Here is a 22,430-nt window from a genome sequence, read left to right on the forward strand (position 1 = left end):
TTATGAATCTCAATTATGTAAAATCTAATACTACGCAAACACAAAAGACTTAAAAATAAAAATTACGCCATCCTAGAACTATTCTAGGAGGTTTTGATAGATTACTAATAATAATTAACAATAAATATATATTTAGAAATTTTTACGAACTAATCACTCTATAACTATCTAATATGAAAATTAACAACATAGTTATTTGGCACGTAACCCATATGATTTCACTCATAACTAGCTTTTAGAATTTAAGTTAAATTAATTAAACCCACTAATATCATTTCATTTAAAAAGTACAAACCTAAATTTAAAAAAAAAATTGTAATATACACATGAGCATCATTTCATTGAGTAGTCCCACCTGTAGTCATCCTATATTTATTCATCAACTACATAGAAACAACTCCTGAAACCCACTAGCCATCGTTTCATCTTCATTCACACACACAGAAACTTGTACACAACGCCTCAAAACGACAATGAAGCCACCGTTTCCTTCTTCTTCTTCCTCCTATGTTCTCAGAAAAGCTCGGCTCTCTCCTTATCTCTTCACTCTGTTAGTTTTCATCGTCTTCGTTACCATTCTATACGGCGAAGACATCGGGTGCATCTTTGGTCAAATCGACGCCATCCCTCCTCGACCCATCAGGACAACCAGTGAGTCAACTCATACCAGTTTTTTGATCATTTACAGATAAGCAGACAATAGCAGCATAGTCCCTATATTTCTTAAAAAAGAAAAAATATAAGCTCAGTTTATATTTTTTTAATTTGGACGCCTTCATCATATTAAGTCAATAATTTGACTACTATATGTCTTCTATATCCTCCAAATAAACGTCAAGTGATTATAAATTAGGAAGATGCTATTTGCACATGACATTTACATTTTATGTGATGTGCAGTCCAATCAATAGTTATAAAAGAAAATCCTTAACAAAATCCGATGGAAGGACTCGGGTAAAAAATATATTGAATGTAACTTTGCTTGTGATATTTATAGAAATTTAAGGGACTCTGATGCTATTACCCTACTGCTGAGTTCGGTTTTGTTTTTGGGTAGGGAAGCTGCCGTTCGCGATAGGGAGGACGCCGGAAGGATGTGACGTGTTCAGCGGTCGGTGGGTCAGAGACAAGGCAAATCGGCCGCTTTATGAAGAATCAGAGTGTCCGTACATTCAGCCGCAGCTGACGTGTCAAGAACACGGCAGGCCTGAGAAAGATTATCAGTACTGGCGATGGCAGCCTCACGGCTGTGATCTTCCAAGGTAAATAATATTTCTTATTATCTAAATAATAATTTTATTTATTAATTATTACTGGATATTTTAACTTGTTTATTAAGATTAAGCCTTAAAGAAGAGACTTCGGTTTCAAGAATCTAATTTTATATATATTCTTTTTCTGAACTGCTTTTTGATTTATTGTCTCGTTGAAATTGGGCGCCGGCCAATGCCATGCATGGCACGTACGTGGCCAATTGGCGGAAATTTTTTTTGCTTTTGTTTTGTTTGTTTTTTTTTTTCTCTCATGTCATTAGGTAATGGGACCCATATTATCAAATAAATGTGAATTCATACAGACGGGACGTTCATTTCATGGTGTCAATGCATATCAATCCGTCAAAAAAAACTTGCCACGTATATATAGATTCATCATAAAATGGACAGATTGATTACAAAGTGATATTGGTCATGATACTGGATTTTCAATTTTAACTTTTTAAGAAGATTTGTACACTAATTGACGTGAAATTATGCAGTTTTAATGCTACATTGATGCTGGAAACACTTCGAGGAAAGAGGATGATGTTTGTTGGTGACTCGCTGAATCGTGGCCAGTATGTTTCCATGGTGTGTCTTCTTCATAGACTCATCCCTGAAAATGCCAAATCCATGGAAACTTTCGATTCATTAACAGTCTTCACAGCCAAGGTAATTGAAATGTACATATGTACGTATTAAACTACAGAACATTGATTATTTTCATATCCCTGATCAATTGATTTCTTTGTCCAATTTATTAATTAGGACTACAATGCGACGATTGAGTTCTATTGGGCACCATTTCTTCTTGAATCAAACTCGGACAATGCTGTGGTTCATAGAATTTCTGATAGAATTGTAAGGAAAGGTTCGATTAATAAGCACGGACGAAACTGGAAAGGAGTTGATATTTTGGTGTTCAATACTTACCTCTGGTGGATGACGGGTTTGAAGATGAAAATCTTGTAATTAATTAATCAACTTCTCCTCTAAAACATGTATTAAATATTCATTATTCTCATGGCATTTGCACCGTGGCTTACGTTACTTTATGTTTTGTCTAATTTAATTTACAGGAAAGGATCTTTCGATGATGAAGAAAAAGAAATTGTGGAGATACCAACTGAAGATGCTTATCGAATGGCAATGAAGAGTATGTTGAGATGGGTGAAACTGAACTTGGATCGGAAGAAAACCAGAGTGTTCTTCACTAGCATGTCGCCATCGCATGGCAAGTGAGTAAAATAAATTAATTGTATTAAAATTTGATATGCCCCCTGAGCACAGATTTGAAACTAATGTTTTGAAGTTTGGTAGGGGCATAGATTGGGGAGGGGAGCCGGGGAAGAACTGCTACAACGAAACAACTTTGATCGAAGATCCCAATTACTGGGGCTCAGATTGTCGAAAGGGCGTAATGCGAGTGATCGGAGAAGTGTTTAGTCGTTCAAAGTTTCCGATTACATTTCTGAATATCACTCAGCTATCGAATTATCGGAAGGATGCACACACGTCGATTTACAAGAAGCAATGGAATGCACTGACACCAGAGCAGCTTGCTAATCCTTCTAGCTATGCTGATTGTGTTCACTGGTGTTTGCCTGGCCTTCAAGATACCTGGAATGAGCTATTGTTTGCCAAGCTATTTTATCCCTGAATATGTACTTTCAAATTATGATGGGCACCTGTGATCATGAGAGCGTGCAAATGGCATTGGCATCTAAACTTTTTTCAATACAAGTTGTTGCTTGATTGAATGAGGAAAAAAAATGGGAAAGTGAGGATCTGTGTAAAATGATAGAATTGTTTCCACTTCATGCTGTGATTGGACTGAGTGAGATTGAAAAAAAGGGAAAGAGAGAATCCTGTTTGTTAAAAATGATGGTGATGTCGTTGCAAGGGGAATTTGAGAAAGAAATTGAATTGATTTATTCATTTTTGTTTGAGTTTCTGAATTTCCGAAATATATATTTCTCTTCACTCTCTCCTACCATCATGGCACAGCACATTAATGTGAATTTTTTTGTACACAAATTTTCACGCGGATGTGTGTTTTAACTTTTATCTTGGCATGTATGTATAACAGTTATTAATTTTTCACACGTTTCGCCATATCACACTGTTCTTATACTTTTTTGATATATTACACTGTGATTCACTAGTTTTGACAGATTTTACCGCGCACCCAAATCGCTATTTTTTTTTTTTGGTGGCCATTGACTTTGACGCGGGGGGGGGGGGAATGTAAATTTGCTCAAACGATGTTGTGTATGAGCTCGTAATGTTAAATCTATTCGAACATTCAAGAGAAAGAACGAATGTTGTTGAAGTTCAGGATGGATTAGATGGAATCCGAAAAGACAATAAAAATAAATTCATTGTTCGTAATGGTATGCATAACGTATTTCAACATCATAACTTTTATTAGAACATAATCAAGTTATTAAAATATGTGGAAAATGCACTTTTTTCCCCCAAATTGTCTATGTAGAAAGTTTTGTGGTATATACAATCTTTTGATAATTTACAAATTGTAAAACGTTAGGTGGTCTTGGATCTATCTTGGACCTCTCTCAACTCTAAAAGATAGCTCAAGGGGTGAGTTTTTCCCTCGTATTTATAAAGTCACTACCAACCTCTTCCATCTCCCTCATACGTCTGGTCTTAGGTAAGAAGTATAGATATTCATTCTCCCTATTAGACTATTGGGTTGAAGCACATCGGGCCTTGGATTAGAAGCATAAACATACATTCTCCCTATTAGACTGTTGGGTGGAGGCACATCGGGCCTTAGGTCAGAAGTATAGACACCCATTCCCCCTACTAGATTATTCGATTAAGGTGTTGGTGAACTTGGACTCTAATACCAGTGTTAGGTGGTCTTCCCTCACAATTATAATGTCACCAATAGGAACGGCAATGGTTTGGGTCGGGCTGGCTTGACCAGAAAAAATCCCGATTATTTACATTTTGGGTCGAGTTGGGTCAGACTTTTTTTGAGCCTACACAATGATTTCTCTCTCACCTTTAATATTTGGCTTTCTTTGTCCGATTTTGCTTTGTTTGTCAATGATGTAACACAAAATTACTTTGTTCTAGAACTATTATATGTCCATAATTTTTCAATAAAAAAAAAATTCATATCTTATACAAATAAAAACACACAATTCCACAACCTAACAACAACAACAACAATAATAATTATTATTATCCATAATTTTTGCCCTATGTATTGCACCCAAAATTACTCTTTTATACATACACACACACACACACACACACACATATATATATATATGTATGTATGTATGTACATATGTATAAAGTGTGTGTGTGTGTGTGTATGTATGTATGTATGTATGTATGTTGTATTCACAACTCAAAATTTCATAATTTTCATAATTTTTTTTTTTAATTTTGGGTCAGGGCAGGTCGGGTCAATGAAGGCTCGAACTTTGACTCGAATTTAATTAGACCTTAATTTTTTGGCCCGAACTAGACCCAAGACCCGAATTCGGGTCAAAGTCCAAAAAATTTAGGTTGGGTCAATCAGGTTAAAATTCGGACCAAGTCAAATTACCATCCCTAGTTACCACCAAATCCTTTTTACAACTGATGTGGTATAACCCAACACAAAGTCATATCGACAACAATGAAATTTCAAAATTAAGAAGATTTTGTATTAGTTGACATGAAATTATACACTTCTAATGCTTCAGTGATGTAGGAAATAGTACAAGGAAAGAGGATGATTTACGTTAATATGTTTCAATTGAAAAAAGAGGATGTGCTAATATTGTCTTAGCTATTCTTGCTCAGCTCCATGATCACCACGACGACCATGAGACGAGAAAAAGCAACAAACTAAATCCTGAGAGAGAGAGGATATGAATAATTTTGGTAATAAACTAAATTAATTAAAAAGTAAGAGCTGGAAAGATAATTCGAGCTAGCCTAATATCTCTACACAAACATAAAAGGAACCTGATTAAATACCAATGAGGCCCATGAATAATAATGGGCCAAAATCCGGCCTAAACAAGCCCACCATTTTCACGAGTGAGCCCTAACGTGTCGGGTTGTAATCTATATTTCCATAACGAGTTTCCCAAGTTTCTATGTATAAAACTTACGGCTGCTCGCGGATTGGATTTTATGAATTGAATATTAATTTATATCCGATTCATGATTTTACAGATTCTAAATTTTTAATTTAATATAATCCACGAATTAATGAAATTCAATTCAAATCCAATCCATACATATGCAGATCAGATGCAGATTTGACCAAATTCACCATTTTGCAGATTGATTTACGGACTGAAAATTTTTAATTATGTCAAATTCATGAATTAACTAAATAAAAAATAATATAAAAATAAATTTACTATCAATTAAATTTAAAATTAAATAAGATTTAAATAAATTAATTGTTTAAATAAAGTTAGAAAATACATTTAAAGTTTCAAAATATAACACCCCAAAATGAAAAAAATCTCATTCGTTTAGATCATTATATGGAAATTAACTATTGAGGAAGCTATATTTGTTTATTTAATTATTTTTATTTTATATTATTATTAAATAAGATATAATGTAATGTTAATGTAATTATATTTTAACTTATTTATTTACTAGTAAGTACTAATGTCGTATTTACAAGTTTCATTTTTTAATTAAATAAATACATTTATTTTTTTGTGGATTCGCGGATTTTTACGAATTTATAGAAGTAGATCCATACGCAATCCACCAATTAAGGATTACCAAATTTTTAATTCAATCCAATCCACCAATCCATGGATCGGATTTCTACAGATCAGACGGATTGAGCCGATCAGATTGGATTCTGAACACCCCTAATAAAAACAACAGAACGCAAATCGTGTTTTTTTCTTCTAATTGCAGCTGCAGGATAAAAGATTAATTGTCTAAGAAAATGAGACAATTGCAAAAGATTTCAAATTAATCTGCTGGTAGAGACAATTGGGCATACTTTTTGCCTAATCCTTTAAATGGAAGCAAAGCAGCAACAGCTCGAAAGGGGTCCCAAAATATTAAGGGAGTGAATATGGGCCATATGGCCACTGCTGCTTGCTGTTGACTGGTTCTACAATGGGTAATTTTTAAAAATCTCCCCTGAGGTTTGGGCTTGTTGCAAGTAGATGGCGAGAATTTGTTTATTTGTAAAAAACTCCATACCGTCAGTTAACTTTAACATTGACCGTTAGTTGACTGTGTAAAGACAATATTACCCTTAACAATAGTTTGTAGATGGAAATAACTAAAAAAAAATTAAAATTATTGGCTATTTTATCCTATTTAAATTATTGATATTTTCTTAAAGTTCCTACAAGAAAGATAAAATTAAAAATTTGAAAAATCCTCTTTAAATTATTGATATTTTCTTAAAGTTCATACAAAAAAAATAAAATAAAAAACTTGAAAATGAAATAGTTATAATATTTACCTATGATATTGTAAATCTTTGAAATTGACAAGGATAAAATTGTCAAAAAATAAGGTTTGTGCTTTTCGCGCCAACAATTTTAATTTTTTTTAGTTATTTCCGTTTACAAACTGTTGTTAAAGATAATATTGTCTTTGCACGGTCAACTAACGGTCAATGTTAAAGTTAACTGACGGTAGGGGGTTTTTTACAAATAAACAAATTCTCGTCATCTACTTGCAACAAGCTCAAACCTCAGGGGAGATTTTTAAAAATTACCCGTTCTACAATATACGTGTATTAGTTATCTCTTGGGTTGAAATACTGCTCCATATAAAAAATTACCCAATGAACACTATTCTTTGTAACAATGACTTTCGCCTACTAAAGCTCTCTCTGCTATGTATACAGCTTTATCCCATAATTCGTGTTACATGAATCTCTCACTCGGCTAGAAAGATGGCTTGCGGGAAAAGCTTAAAGTTCTGCTTTCTTTTTACAACAATCTCACTATCCAAACAAGAATTTTCCTGGAAAAGTCGATCCATATTGCAAAACCCTGAAACATGTGATATCATTCATATATAAAGCGGGCAGTAATTGTCAAGTTGATTGTACACATCACATGTTGGCTCGAGAAAAATTTGAGTGATGATGAATTCAAATGCGGTCAAAATCAAATCCCCATAATATATGGGACAGAAACGTATGGATAGCTTTGAAATTCACTGACTAAACTTATTGAATTGAGGATTCATTAAAAGCCCTTTTCCCACTTGCAAACCCAACTTGCAAAAACCGTCCTTTCTCACAACACAAAAATTAAAACACAAATCACACGCCAAAAAAGAATAAAAAAAAAGGTGGCAAAAATAAGCAAGTTGCCTTGTTTTTCTATAACAAGTCCAAGTTGCCTTGCAGCTGTTTGATTCCTCCCAAAAAATAATAAAAATAATAACAACAACAACATCAATAATGAGTACTATCCCATTGCAGTATTCAAACTCTCTCAGCATGCGGTGATAAGAAAATTAAAAGTTAGGGTTTTTAAATTTTTTTAAAGTATATGTAAGTTGAAATCTTATTCTTCAAAATTTTATTGCCTGATACATAATGATCTCACCGACTGTGCCATAAATGACCGGCGAATAGGTGAGATACAATTTGCAATTTATTTATTCAAATAAGTCGTACAATTTCTGTTTGTATAATATTAGCCCCCAACAATTGCAATTAGATACTACTATTTACAGATTGTCATTGAGAAGGCATCTTGTCAACATTCAACACTTTGCCTTATCTTATTTTTGTAACTTTCTTCAATGCATATGCTTTCTAATTGCGTGCATCACATGGCCGTAGCTAAAAGTCTTAAAACTATACGGGCATGGTTAATTATTGTACTCAGAGAATCAATATGTATTAATTCCCGGTGAGATATAAAGAATATAAAGTACAATATTAATGGCTCAAAAAATACATACGGTACATAAGTACAAAGAGGAGAATGGAACTAGCATGAAATTAATTAAACTGATAGATAGTTCAAAAAGACTATCCACTATTTTTTGGTCTAATTAAAATTAACAACCCACTCCCCATGAATCAAATTAACCACAAAGAAAGAAAAAAAAATTACATAAATGGTAACCACATTATATAATATGGAAAACATAAATTTACTGTATATAACTATTTAAACTAATGTGACCCAACATATCAACGATCTACAATTTCCGATTGAGCAGGCATCAACGATCCATCATGATTGATTGTTAAATGATCGAATTGAACCGAACCCAAATCGAAAACAAAAAAGAATATGAACAAGAAAATCATTCATGATGATGATGATGATCGAGTTTCTTTTTTACTTGTTCGATCTAGCAGCCATGTTCTCCGAAATTTGAGCCAAAGATTGTAAGTTGCAACGTACTATAGTCTCAACAAAAGTGCAAGTTTCCTCCCTAGTGTTGCCCGGCGGTACATCACAAACGTATGATTCGACGACAACTGTGCCGGTGCCGCATGGCGAAGCGTGTAGTGTGGTGACAGACCGGTAATTATTAAGCCTGTGATCACCCCCGATGACACTGAAGCTCAACACATGATGCTCATCATCAAGAATCTCAAGCCTCTCCGTGCTGTTAGCTGCGGGCAACCCGGAGATGACGTGGACCTCACGGAGAGTGCCCACGTGCCCATCTCCGTTGATGACGTGGCAGCTCTTGAGAAAGTGCTTGTAAGCTTGAGGGTTATCGAATCGCCTGACCACGGACCAAACGGCTGGCAAGGGAGCGTTGATGGTTTGGACTGCATAGGAACAGCACTGGTTGGGGCCCACAGTGTGCTTGTGGTAAAACGGCAGCGTTTCCGGGACCGGGAACCGACTTAGGGTTGTGGGTTGTGGTTGTTTTTGTGGTGGTGTTGGGGTAGTGTTGTTGGCCCTTCGGACTTGTATTGATGAGGCAGGCATTGCTTTCTGAATTTGTTTTCTTTGCTTCCTTTGTTTTTGGTTTTGGCTAGGGTTGCACCTTCATCATAATTGTGTCTGTGTACGTGTATATATGTGAAGAGATCGAGAGAGAGATCAAAGGATTGCGTTTAATATTTTTGACTACAAGTTGGGAATAAATTTGAGAGAAAAATTAAAGAAGAAAGTAGAGATTGAGAAATATTATTTCCTAGGGGAAAAAATGTAGATGGGATGGTCTTATCAAACAGGCTTACGCTGGAAGATGCAAGTGGATGAGCAAGTTGCAGCTTCTTTGGACTAAGTTTAAGAAAGATTATCCTTTTATTTGTTTAATTCAATCAACCAGACCGCTACTTTATTATTATTATTTTTAGTTTTTAGCTATAATTATTTTTAATACGCATGTTGTTTTGGTGATGCTTATTTTAATTGCCAACTTTGTATTTTGTTATGTGTAGAAGATTGCATGTAGATATTTGATTTCTCCCTTCACTAAACAATATTAAGGGCTGTGTTGTATTAAATAAGCAATTTTTGTTATGCGGATATAATAAGCTCCTAATTAAAAAAGTAATTTGATGATTGGTAAATTATATTGTTGCAGGTTGCTGTAAGTTTAAAGAGTAGTGTATATGGGTTTAGTAAATTTTATTACAGACGTGTTATTTTATTATTTAATGACCAAAACAGACGTAAGTTTAAATTATTTTTCTAGAGTATGTTTAATAATGTTTAGACATGTCTTCTTTTTTTTAAAACACATAAAATTACATAAAGTCAAAAAAAAAACTCAATTAAATAAAATCTGATGAAATTTATAATTTGTTACATATAAAATATGATAAAATTTCATACTAATACATAATACAAATAAAATAAAAAATAATATGCATTACATTCACATTAAACTTGCAATATACACCATAACTATAGAAAAAAATATATATAACCAGATTGAACATTAAAAGCCATGATTATGAAATTGATTTTAAAAGTTATGGTTAACTTTCATGTGAAATTGTGCATAGTTAAAAAAAAAACTTTACATAATCATATGCAAGTCTTATTGAATCTTATAATAGAAAATAAAAGTAAAACATTAAAAAAATAACTTTATTAGATTAAAACTTTGATACGGGAGAGAATACACAATAGTTGTGGCAGTAGTTTGGTTGTACTAGTAATGTGATATCTAACGGCTTATACATTAGGGTGTATGAAAAAGTAAGACATAATGATTATTTTTTTAAAATATCAAAGTTGTAATGAGAACTTCAAAAAAATGTGGTAGCTTATTTAATAAGTTGTTTATGAAAAGCAACCCCCTAGTTGTTTTTAAAAGTAGCTGTAAAAATGAAGAAAATTATGAAATAAGCAGTTTTTATAAAATTTACCGAACACTAATTTTATCACAACTTTTGAAATAAACAGTTTATTAAGTTTCAACTTCAATTCTAAAAGGGGCTAATATACTCTTTTTTTTTTTCTATGTGAGTGTGTGTGTCTTTTTGATGATCATATACATATGGTGTAACTATTATTGTTGATAAATATATGAATGCTGTTTTACTGCTCTGCACAACAAAAAGTAAATTTTAGAACTTATGGGGTATGTTAGCCGTCGGATGTGCAAGAATAGATTAGACTAATATTTAGGAATACATTAGAATAGATTGGCTTTATATATAGTACGACTATTGATTTAATGGGTGACCATGTTCACCTGGTTAATCTACAACTTAAGTATTATTCATAGAAAATTATAAAATTATGTCACATATTCAAGTGTACACCATATGATGGACACTAGTACACACTAGTAACTAAATCATATATACAGATTGTACTATCTTTTTTATTCTATCATTTTTATTTGACGAATTAGACTAAATTATATTTAATGAAAATAGAATGGATGAAAATGCGATTCCCACTTAAGATAATATCTTATTTTTTGTAGTTTTTAAATTCGGGGATGTATTTTATTTTTTAAAAAGTTATAAAAAAACTAAAAATAAATCTTCACTTCGTTTTGTGTACCATTTGGATCAGTTTTGACAGTGCAAGTATGGCCATGATCAATTGTCGCCCTTAATCTCTTATACCAAACATAATCGTGTATTTCTTGTGCACTGCATTCTTCTTTTTTTTTAATTTTCTCTATTTCATTTTTTTTTTGTTGAAAAGTTGTCTCTTAATTATCTCTAGAATATTGAAAGTATAAGTAGCCACCATGAGTTTTCGATAATTTCTTAAAACCATCTCAAATTCTAGTTTTATATTAACTAACTACTTTTTTGTTAACTCCATTAACCACGTTAAAGAATATAAGATAAAAAATTATGTTATCCTTGGATTTATAAAAGAAGGCAGAGCAATGTTTTGGAAGGCTCAAGGGATAAAATTATCTTTAATCTTAAATTATTAAAGAAAAAAGTGGCTGGTGGATATAAAACTAAAATTTGATGTAGTTCTATGATATTATTAAAAACTAATTAATGTCGGCTTCTTATACTTTTGATATTCTGAATGTGATTGGGGGATAATATCCCCCTTTTTATTTTTCATAATTAACTTGTTAACGTCCATTAGTTTTACAGTTCTATTCTCATAATCAGGGCAGTCTCATTCGCATCCCTAAATTTGCTTGAATTTGATTAAAAAAAAAAAAAGTTCTATGACCGTATTAAATAAATAGGCAAGCCTGTATCAATTGTAAGGTTTTGTTTAACAACTTCTACTAAAACTCGAGCCGTTTTTATGGGGAGGGACGGAGTTCGGTGTGTATTTGTTAGGTTGAATTTCTTTTAGATATTTGAAAATTGATTTCACCTAATCTAAAATTAGATAGCGTTATCACAAAATTTATTTACTATATTTCCAATACATCTCTTTTTTCTTTTTCTTTTTTTAAAGCAATACACTTTTTTTTTTTTACTTTCATTTTGTCATTGTTTTCTACTCAACCAACCGATATAAAAATATCCTGAATGTTGACGGGAATTTTTCTTTTTAAATTATTCACGTTTTAGTCTGGGGTTATTAACAGACGATATTATTGTCCATTTATTAATCTACATATTTCCTGATAGCGGCTCTTTGATATTTCAAATGGTGAAAGTGATTGAATTTAAATCAAAGATAAAACGCACACACACACGCATCAAGGCCATTAAAGAGGTATGATGTTTGCTTAAAATTTTCACCCTTAACAAAGAAACTAAAAACTATATAAAATGGTTTAGCTGATTGATTGTTCAACGACGATAATGAATGTTGAATTTAATAATTGACACCAATTTCTAATAATACATTAAAAATCAAATTCCTATGGAAAAAAAAACAACCTCGAAGATATTGAAAAAGAGATAGAAAATATCACGGTAAAATCAAGATTTTAATTCCGTCAGCTTCTAGACTCCTCACCTGCTTCCTACTTGCAATAACTTAGTAGGGATGATATTATTAGCTAGCCCACTAGTTGACGAATGCTCTTGATGTACAAACGTTATGGTGGTGATAATTCCACCCCGAATATAGAGTTATAATGGAAATACAAAGAGCTTATGGGGTCAAGTGATCATAGAAATGATATCTTAAGATAACAAGTTGTAAGTAATCATCCTTATTTTTAAAATATATATATATTTTTTAAATTTACTTCCTATGTATCGTTAGAGGCCAAAAAAGAAAAAAAGAAAAAAAAGAGCAAATGGTGATGTTTTGGGGCCTAATTTAATAAATTCATCCATCCACTTTGTCCTATTTTATTACCCTAATTGTCATTTGTGTATTTAGATTAACCTTTGACATGATTAATGCTCCATTTACTTTTAATTCTCCTTTCTTGTTCAGTTGTTCTTTGTCCATTTCATATTTTTTTTCCCACCAACTTCCATCAACTTGATCGTTTTCCTAGTTGAAAATTTGAAAAGCACATTTTCCTTTAGTGCTTTTATTTGCAACATAATCTCTTTAAGCTAATTGGTTTCGCAAGCACATCACCTGTTTATTTGTCTCAATCATAAGTTTGAATTTTACTTCAACGTTTTATTTAAGGGAATTTTGGAAAGAGAGTTTTTGACAAAGACTATTAGTTTGCATATTAAATTAACTATACATTGACAAAAATATTGTAATAAAAATAAAAGATTATCAACTATACCATACAGTGCATGTGGTGACAAAAAAAATCTATTCATCCACGACTAAGCATAATAAAAATAAAACAATAAAGGAAAAAAAAAAAAAAGGCATACAAGACGATCAATTGTGTGAATAAACAATCAATCAAATTGTTACCTTAATAACCAACAATCGAGATATTAAAATAGTAGCCAAGTTGACTCATTTTACCTCATATATAGATGTTAATGACGTGCCATGGATTTTATTTATCTAAATATACATGGCTAAGGACATGAATCTTGTTGAGACAATTAATGTGTAATACAAAGATACGAAAATATTTTCCTATGTTCAAATTGGAATTTTTTTAAATTGTGCCGACTTGGTTTTGGTGTTTGGTTCATAGAAGCTTCTGGAGGGAAAATTAAAAGATTTTCCAAGTGCTGTTAATTAAATCATACTTGATTATAAGCTAAAAATTTTGTGCATGGTTGGCGTCATCGCTTTTCTTAATTAGTGCTTACACAATCTTTCGGCCGCCTGCATATTTGACAACTTGAAATTTCTCTACGTCTTTGGAAAGCCAAGATTTTATAAAAAAAGTTTTATTCTTTTGAGCATGAAACATGGAAGCCAAGACAAGATTTTACAACTTTAAAAGTTATCTCAAGCTAGATCGACCCATGTTTTTCCTATTTATCGCCCATGGTTTTGGTGCAAGAAATTTTCTCAGCTACTATTCTTCGAGCATGTTATAAGCGTGAAGCTTTATACCGTGCGTGAGACGATTTTTGTCTACTATTTCCTCTTTCCTTTAGTTTGATAGTTAGATTATATATATATTATCATTTTCAATAAGGATGGCAAAAAAACTCAGGTCTATCCGGTCTATTTTCATGGACTTTAGCCCGAGCCTCTCACATGAGAGCTTTAATAAGAATTTAGGAAAAAAAAAAATCAGGTTAGACCTAAATTTTTTATTTAAAAATAAATTTATAAATTAGAATAATAAATTCAAAATTAGAAAATAATGAAAAAATAAAAAAGCTTAAATCCTTAATTTATATATTAATGATGAATCAAAGAACTTAAAATTGTAATACGAAACTCTCTTTTAAATGTTAATTAATTAAGAGAGTGCTTAAATTAGAGAATCAAATATTAAAAAATTAAATCTCTAAATTTTTTATTCGCTTCATTCTCTTTATTTATTATTTCATTTTGAAATATTTATTTTCTTTAATTCATTGTTAATTGTAACAACTTGATTATTATTAACTAATTTTTAAGTTTACAATAATTTTTTTAAAAATTAAAAAAATAAGTTAAAGTTCAAACTTGGTCCAAGCCCAACTTAGACCTGCAGTGGGCCCGACTCAAGCTCAACCCTTATACTTCTACTCTAATGGTTCAAGCTCAGGCCCAAGTCCTTAATTTGTCAACCATAATTTCGAGTGTGGATGCTTTTATTTTTTTCCAATTTAACAAACTGTTAAACCATGCGAATGAATGATGCCATGATGGATGACGAATGTCCGTACTTACTATTTTCTCTGTCCTTTGGTTTGACAGCTAGACACACGCAAAAAGAGAAAACCTTGTAAATAAGAGTTGTACGGATGTCCCGTATTTAATAACATGTGAACTTGAACTTGGTTCCCTACGAAAACAACATCTTTTGGTTATAAAACAAAACTGAAAATTTGTATCGCTCTCAACCAACCTGGTTCAAATGTATGTGCACTTCTATAAATCCAAACGTCCGCACTTAGATAATTATATATTGTCTTCAATCCCACTTCACTAACAGTCACTAACTACCGCTTATATTCGAAACCTTTGATTGCGCACATTCAAGTTACTAGAGTCTTACCTTCATGAAATGCCTCTAAATGTACGAAATTTATAGCAGGATCTGCTGTCAAATATTTCCTTCTGGTGGTCCTGGATCAAACTTTCAAAGGGGATTTGGCCTAGTTTCAATTATACATATATATATATATATAAGCATGGCAGGTTGGAGTAGCAACATCATAATAGTTTTTTTTTGTTGTTTGATATAATCTCATTTTTTTCTACCAAGACTTCACAATGATGGCAAAATTCTGTTGATTTGGAATTCTCTGCTGCACTCAAAACTGATACATTCAATCCAAGGGCTGGGTTTTCTCAGTTGAGTGGTTTAACAGCTAACAGGAGTTGTAAGAATACCAGCATACACAAAACTTCAGAAGCACTAGAGCAAAATTCAGGATGACGCGATTAGAAAAAACTGCGTACCAGATAGTCTATCTACAATGTGCGAGTAACGTAATTTCAGGTGGGAAGCATATAGATCAAAAGCCAGGATATATGTCACCAGAAACTTTGGTGTATAAAAATTAATTACCAGCCAACAATTTTGAGCTCAGAGAGTTCAATAAGACTTTCATAAAAGATGTATTAAATGATTAGCAGGACTTGCATAATACATGTAGTTATGCTATGAACCGCAAACATGGTTATAATGGCGATCAGCAATGAATTACGGTAATAATAATCCATCTCTTTATTAACATCTTGTCAATAAACAGCATAAATGAAAGAGAGAGAGAGAGATAGAGAGAGAGAGAGAGAGGATCTGTAACAAAGAAGAGATGGCTTCTTACACTTTGTGTTGTTGTTTGGAGCTGAGCTCTGATCAATTCGTTGAAGCCTTCTCGTTTTTCATAATCATATGGAAAGATTTCATCCGATCTGCCGCCACAATCTCTCTTAATACATCATCTTCCATCTTTTCTGCTTGCCAGCGGGAAGGATCCTCCACAAGTTCCTCACTGAAAATCATACGAGACACCCACTCCTTCCAAGTTGTCCTCCGATACTTGTCTTCTTCGAGTGTCCCTGATGCCAAGAGCTGATACACATAAACCATCTTTTGCTGACCGGGCCGAAAGGCACGCGCAATGGCTTGCTTTGTCTTGGAGGGGTTCCACTCTGAATCCAACATAATCACACGCGAAGCAGCTGTCAAACTAATGCCTTCAGCGCAAGCTGTAATTGATGCAATAAGTATCCTTGAAGGCCCACTGGGTTCCTCAAACTTATCCATTATTCTTCCACGTTCAAACAGCTCTATGTCCCCTGTGAGGATCAGAATTTCTCTACCCCTCTGCCACCTAAAAATTTTCTCAAACAATTCTGCAAACAACATGATTGGTGCAATGTTGTGGCAAAACATCAGAACCTTCTCTTGCTTGATAACTCGATGCACAAGATTTAGAACAAACATCACTTTGGACCCTTTTCTAATTTCATACTTGTGCTTCTCAAGTCTTGCCAGTGCTTTGAGATCAAAAAATTTATTAACACAATTTGATGTTTTAACCAACCATGGATGTATTGCTGCAAGGGTGATCAAAAGCTCCAGTTCAAGAGGATAGCCATTGTATGTAGACATAATCTTTTGTAGTTTCTCCAAAACCTCAACTTGTACTTCAGTAGAATTCATCAACAAAGTATATATTTGTAAACCAGGGAGATTGTCAGAAGCTCCACCCTCGTAGACATCTATAAATCCACTTGTGATATTTCTCAACATGTTTAAACCTTGGATTCTCTCTTCTCCATCGTCAGAATTGATCTTCCTTGCAATGGTATCCACAAAAAATTTTCTTGCTCGTGATTCTAGTTGGCGGGGATTCTTCATCCGCATTTTCTTTCTCTTGAAGTTCTGATCTAATTCCCTCAACACTTCATGGATAAACTTAGGTCGAGCCAAGCAAAGGGTGTTGAAATATTCACAGAAGTTATTCTGAAACAATGTACCTGAAAGCAATACTCTCTGGTCGGTTTCAACTTTCATCAGAGCCTTCCTTAATCTTGACTTAGTACTTCTGGGGTTGTGCCCTTCGTCTAGTACCACAATGCCTGGACTTTCCCGCAGCACTTTAGCCATATATTTTCTATGTGCAAACTTTGCATCTTCACGTATTAGTGTTAGAAATGAAGTGTAACCCATCACAAGAATACTGGGTTGCGCATGCCACTTCTGTATCTTCTCTAGGCAATCTAAAACGTGCATGACGTCAAGAGTAGGTCTTACACCTCCTTTGAAGGAGCTTATCCTTTTCTGTCTGAAGACTCTATAGGTTCTACGACCATGGATCAGATGAACTGGTAAAGGAATTTTCCACTTAATAAATTCCTTGTGCCAGGTATAAAGAGTTGTCTTCGGGGCAAGAACTAAAGGTCGTTTTCCTGGGAATAACTTCAAGTAGCTAACAAGGAATGCAATAATGAGAAAAGTTTTTCCAGCTCCAGGTGTATGAGAAATCACGCAGCCGCCTGTGTTCTTGGATTCTGCATCCATGCTTGCTGGTACTAAAGACCCAGCGATATTTCTCCATAGGAATTCAAAAGCCTTTTTCTGGTGCAAGTGTAATTTCATTTTAAGTTCAGGAATTAAGGCCCACACATTGTCATTCTCATTTGGCGAGAGAATATCTGAGGATGCCAGATTGCAGCAAAGATTCAAGCCCTCATTGCTATCAAGTCCATGCTCAGTATCTTCTTCATTGTCCACCTTATTGCTAGTAATCCAGCTTTTGGGTTCCAACTAAACAAAAAAGAAAACAAAGGTAATCAGAAATGTATTTGTATTTGACTTTATTTAACACAATATGCTCACAAGGAAGCACAAGGATAATGAAGGTTTGCCAGGACAAGTTAAAAAAAGAAAAATAATAATAAATAGGTAGCATTCTTCAACTGTAAACTTGACTTACAAATGCTGGCGTCACATATTTTATTTCAGTTTTCACAAAACCACATATAGGACATAAAATACCAATTTCTTCATCTAGGGTGAACTCGTGTTGGCAGACTATACTTGATATTTGTGGATCCTCGGAGGATAGTCCAGCATTAGAACCCTGAAACCATTATCAAAACTGACTGAGCCATAAAGGGAAAAAAAATTAAATGCATAAAATGTCGTGAGATGAAAATCACATAAAACAACAATCTGATCTCGATAAAAAGTTATTTGCAATACACCTCATTGTCCTCGAGAATATAAGCTTCAGCCATAGCTAATTCCATTTCTTTCCATAATGGTTCATTTTCTGAAACTTCGCTTTCATTTTCGCTTGACGATTCGTCAATTTCCATAGTCTGCTCCGAAGATTTTGCTGCCTTAAACTCATTCCACTGGTCAACAACATTTGGTTCTTCGTCTGTGATTGTGGAATCAATGTTCTTCATGTATGAATTTATCAGTCTATTGAATGCCACTGCACTTAAAGTTGATTTTTTATGAGTCCCTTTTTCACTGAATTCCTGACTCTTTAAACTCACAGGACGATATTTGTTACTTTTGACTTTCTTGTTGGAGGGCCTTCCCCATGACCTTCTTTCAAGCCCCATATCCTCTACCTCCAAAACATTCTCACCCTGAACTTTCTTGTTGCTAACTTTTTCTTCCCACCAATCATCAAGCTCCTTATCTTCGAACTCAGAAGTAGTCCTCCTCTGTACTGAGTGGGAAGTATTTCTCCCCCTCACTGAATGGGAAGTACTGCACCTCCGTACTGAATGGGAACCTTTCAAGTAAAACTTAGGAGAAACTTCATTAATTTTTCTTGATAAATATGAAGGAGTCTTGGAAGGAAGAGGATCTGGATAGAACGCTAGTGGATCACCTTCAGTAGGCACAGGAACAATAGCCAATTCTGATGCATGGTCCATTTCTTTAGTCAGACTTGATTCCATCTCCCTTAGTCTACTCCGACTTTTTCTCTTGATGGGATTTCTAATTTCAACCTCTGCATTCTCTTCTGAAAGACTAGAACCCAATGGTCCATCTAACAGGTGTGATAATGGTAAGTACAACTCTTGCTCTTGTGCTTCTTCTTCTTCTTCTTCTTCCCACTTGTCCGACTTAATTGGAAACATTCGAACCCAGCCAATGTCTGATTCTGGAGGAATATCACAGCCAATAAAGCGGTCAGGTTGTACATTTCGACGTTTAGAGCGCCGCAAATTCATAACGTCATAAATTGGCAACAGTCCAACTTCTTCTGTGCCACCAGCAGTGCTGACTTCTTTAGTATCTGGTGGAATAAACTGAAACAAATGCGAGGTAGAAACACCGTCTTCAACTTTAAAATTTATAGCATTCAGATGGTTAATGGAGTCTGGTGAAGAGTTGTCATCATCACTACCCAAAACTTGATAGACAATTTTCTTTTGCACAGATCTTATGTCAAATGCAGTCTGCTTCAAAACTGATGCAACAAGTAGAAATGAAAGATCAGACGAGAATTTCCCCAATAACAGTTTAGTTTTTTGCAATGAAGAGCAGTCCTCAGAAAAATTCCATCGATAGTATTGATCTTCACAAGCATCTCTTCCAAGCTTTTGGAGGATAGTTATTTGATCAATGCCAACTAGTTTAGTCTCTTTACTAAGTGCTCCTCTCTCTGAACCAAGAGGACCTGGGTTAATGTAGAACTTAACATATAACTGGCACGAGCATTGACCTTCATGGGGTTTCCTCTCAATAGAACTTATCTTAGCATCAACCCATACCTACATAAGAAAGAGAAGATAAAGGTCAAAATTAAACAGGGTAATAGAACTTTCAAAGCAAACAAGTATTGCCAAATTAAACATTCATCTAGTAAAGCATATTAGTCTTATTAGCATAGCAATCTATCATGGCATGCATAGTAAACTTCAATGCTGATATAAGAGAGGACTTTAAAATACTTGGAAAATATTGCAAAATGCAACATGTAAACATTCCTTTTAAGGGAATCATACCAACCAGCAAAGAAAGTATAGCTCTTCAAATCAGTACCAAAGATTTGTTTATTTCCGTTGCCACTGAATCTAAGAAATTGAAGTCCCTCTTATTAGTAGCAAGTGGAAAAGAGATCCATACAAACTAAAATGTAACTTACAGGTTCTTCATTTTCTTCATCCGAAGACTCTGCATCTTGAGATGCTGAAAGGACACAGACATCAATCCCTGGCCTTAAAAAGCAGGTGCAATCTGATGACGTTGCTTTCCTCGATCTTATACGAAGATTCGAGAATGGCCGTCTCTCCTCAGTATAACATTGATTATCCTTGAGATGCATGGTCATAGTCCCATCCTCGATTCTTATAAGCTCCAAAGTTCTCCATGAGTCATCAAAAAAGGCCTCAAAAGCTAAAGATGGAAAATCAGTTAAACAACATTCAAATAAAATCCTTTGCCAATTTTCTGTATTGACTTTCTGTTCAATCTCAGTATTAAAAGTTATTTTAAATCGCCTTGATGAATAAAGGAACTTCAAAGATTTGTGTATGACTAATTACAGTAAGAAAACAAAGAAAGGAGGAAATGCTTACGATGATCATCAAAAGGATGCTTGGATTGATATAAATGTCTTCTCCTCTTCATTTTTTATCAAGTCCAAAGAATTAATATCTCCGAAAATCTCGGCTACAATTATAACAATGAGGACACGTATCTGCAATAATAGTCGGTTAAGACACATTATAAAGTTAACATGAAGCTCAACTGCCATATTCCAGGAAATATGAAATCCAAAGGACCCATCATTTATGTGCTTTGAGCAATGTGATCATTTACATCAAATTACATTACTACCTAATATAACATTTTCAAAATGTTTGACTGCCCTTGTGATGGGGAGCACTGACATCCGTTGTCACACCTGCCCTGTTATTGGTCCATATTAGCGCATGCCCTCACCTAGTTCCTTCTCCACATGCTAACTATACGGTGAGCCCTGATGGTACACGCGGAGGGCAACATTACAATTATACAACTTACAAGTGCCACAAGCCAATGATTGGCATTAATTCTCCGTCAATAATAGCATTTAAGCCACAATGACATTACATAATAAGAAATGTAACCTAAGATCACAACATATACTAACTTTTTCATTCTCTGTTTTTTATTCTTATCATACATATGCTAAAAAGAAAGGGAAAAAATCAAGCCAAACAGTCGTATCTTTCCCACGTTTTGTTACAGAGTTTACAATATAAACAGAAACTACAGCCAAACAACATTTTTCCGGGAAAAAAAAAGTGCATTCAACACAAAAACACCCATGTTTTTCTTTTCTTTTCCCCTTAATTATTATTATTATTATTTTCCAAAAATCAATACATTACCAAACAGAGAAAGCTACAGTCCTCACTAGAAAAAGATGTTTGATAGCATAGCACTAATGCTACAAAATAATATTACATCATATAACCACCAAAATATCACAGAGAGAGTAAATATTTTACTTCATATAGCAAATTATGCATGTGACAGAAAACCCCACGAAACAGGAAATCAGAAATAAAACAATCAAACACAGCAACAAAACAAACACTCATCATTGATCAAATACAAGTTCGTGCAAAGTACGCCAAACAACAGCATCAGCCAGAGCATTGGTAAGATTAAGAATCATCAGTCAAGCAATGAACTTTGGAAAATTTTACCTGAAAACGGCATCTGGGTAGCAGAGAAAATTGAGATTCCGGTTAGATTCTGACCTGAAAATGAAGATTCAGGCAATGATAAAAGTCTGAAATTTATACTGATTGATCATAAAAGAAAGCGAGAGATAAAAAAATAAAAAAGAGTGATGTAAAGGTGAGCGAGTGACTCAAAATGAAATGAAACTGAGACAAAAGTCAGTGGGGGCGGACAAGCCAAAAGTGCTGTGAGTTCTGTGTCTGTTGTCAGAATCTTGGTTTCTGTGCAGAGCGTTTTCTGCCTGTTTTGCATGAGAATTGAAGTTAAGGACTGGTCGTTGAAACAAGACACCTGTGCTTTGGCAGCAAACTAACGTCGCAAAGGGGCAGTTGATGTAAATAACTGGTGATGCGAAGGGTAGATCAGGGATGAAATTTTATTGGAGTTTGGTGATGGACGGATGTGATTGGTGATGAGTCAGGATCTTGTCTGTGGGACAGGTTTTGAATTGCGAAATTTGATGCGCTGGAGCACGTGTGAGAGTTGTCACTCGCTCTTTCTGTACTTCGTGCTTTGAGCCGTTTGCATTGATATCTAGTCATGGCTTAATGGGTACTTCCATATTGGTTACCTAATCTTCAATTT

The 22,430-nt window shown here is 34.0% G+C and overlaps 3 protein-coding genes across 6 annotated transcripts; 1 reads left to right on the forward strand and 2 right to left on the reverse strand.

Moving 5' to 3' along the window:
• The first annotated feature begins 305 nt into the window (after positions 1–305).
• Positions 306–3,214, forward strand: LOC102611110 (protein trichome birefringence-like 33). Its single transcript, XM_006486185.4, has 6 exons — positions 306–651; positions 1,058–1,262; positions 1,757–1,928; positions 2,025–2,224; positions 2,336–2,494; positions 2,577–3,214. Exons 1-6 carry the CDS (start codon positions 474–476, stop codon positions 2,914–2,916), a joined length of 1,254 nt encoding a protein of 417 aa, XP_006486248.1. The 5' UTR covers positions 306–473; the 3' UTR covers positions 2,917–3,214.
• Positions 3,215–8,206: 4,992 nt separating this feature from the next.
• Positions 8,207–9,538, reverse strand: LOC102611406 (abscisic acid receptor PYL4). Its single transcript, XM_006486186.4, has one exon. It carries the CDS (start codon positions 9,182–9,184, stop codon positions 8,579–8,581), a length of 606 nt encoding a protein of 201 aa, XP_006486249.1. The 5' UTR covers positions 9,185–9,538; the 3' UTR covers positions 8,207–8,578.
• A 6,194-nt stretch (positions 9,539–15,732) lies between these two features.
• LOC102611707 (SNF2 domain-containing protein CLASSY 1-like) lies at positions 15,733–22,305 on the reverse strand. 4 transcript variants are annotated; one of them, XM_006486191.4, is made up of 8 exons: positions 22,019–22,303; positions 21,809–21,821; positions 20,952–21,093; positions 20,690–20,811; positions 20,257–20,507; positions 18,350–19,882; positions 18,079–18,225; positions 15,733–17,909 (listed from the first exon to the last, which is right to left on the reverse strand). In XM_006486191.4, exons 4-8 carry the CDS (start codon positions 20,739–20,741, stop codon positions 15,993–15,995), a joined length of 3,900 nt encoding a protein of 1,299 aa, XP_006486254.1. In that variant the 5' UTR covers positions 20,742–20,811; positions 20,952–21,093; positions 21,809–21,821; positions 22,019–22,303; the 3' UTR covers positions 15,733–15,992. The 4 variants fall into 4 exon arrangements, with proteins under 4 accessions (XP_006486254.1, XP_006486252.1, XP_024956679.1 ...); XM_006486189.4 differs by having other exon boundaries at positions 21,809–21,862; XM_025100911.2 differs by lacking the exon at positions 20,952–21,093 and having other exon boundaries at positions 21,809–21,862; positions 22,019–22,305.
• Between the last annotated feature and the right edge of the window lie 125 nt (positions 22,306–22,430).

This window comes from Citrus sinensis, chromosome 4 (assembly GCF_022201045.2).
Source record: "Citrus sinensis cultivar Valencia sweet orange chromosome 4, DVS_A1.0, whole genome shotgun sequence".
Classification (NCBI taxonomy): Eukaryota; Viridiplantae; Streptophyta; class Magnoliopsida; order Sapindales; family Rutaceae; genus Citrus; species Citrus sinensis.

Coding starts and splice junctions, on each gene's coding strand:
- LOC102611110 (XM_006486185.4), top strand. CDS start 474: ATGAAGCCACCGTTTCCTTCTTCTTCTTCCTCCTATGTTCTCAGAAAA. Junction 652..1,057: donor TCGACCCATCAGGACAACCA/GTGAGTCAACTC, acceptor GTTTTTGGGTAG/GGAAGCTGCCGTTCGCGATA. Junction 1,263..1,756: donor CACGGCTGTGATCTTCCAAG/GTAAATAATATT, acceptor GAAATTATGCAG/TTTTAATGCTACATTGATGC.
- LOC102611406 (XM_006486186.4), bottom strand. CDS start 9,184: ATGCCTGCCTCATCAATACAAGTCCGAAGGGCCAACAACACTACCCCA.
- LOC102611707 (XM_025100911.2), bottom strand. CDS start 20,741: ATGAAGAGGAGAAGACATTTATATCAATCCAAGCATCCTTTTGATGAT. Junction 18,226..18,349: donor ATATTCTCGAGGACAATGAG/GTGTATTGCAAA, acceptor TAATGGTTTCAG/GGTTCTAATGCTGGACTATC. Junction 17,910..18,078: donor AATATGTGACGCCAGCATTT/GTAAGTCAAGTT, acceptor TTTTTTGTTTAG/TTGGAACCCAAAAGCTGGAT.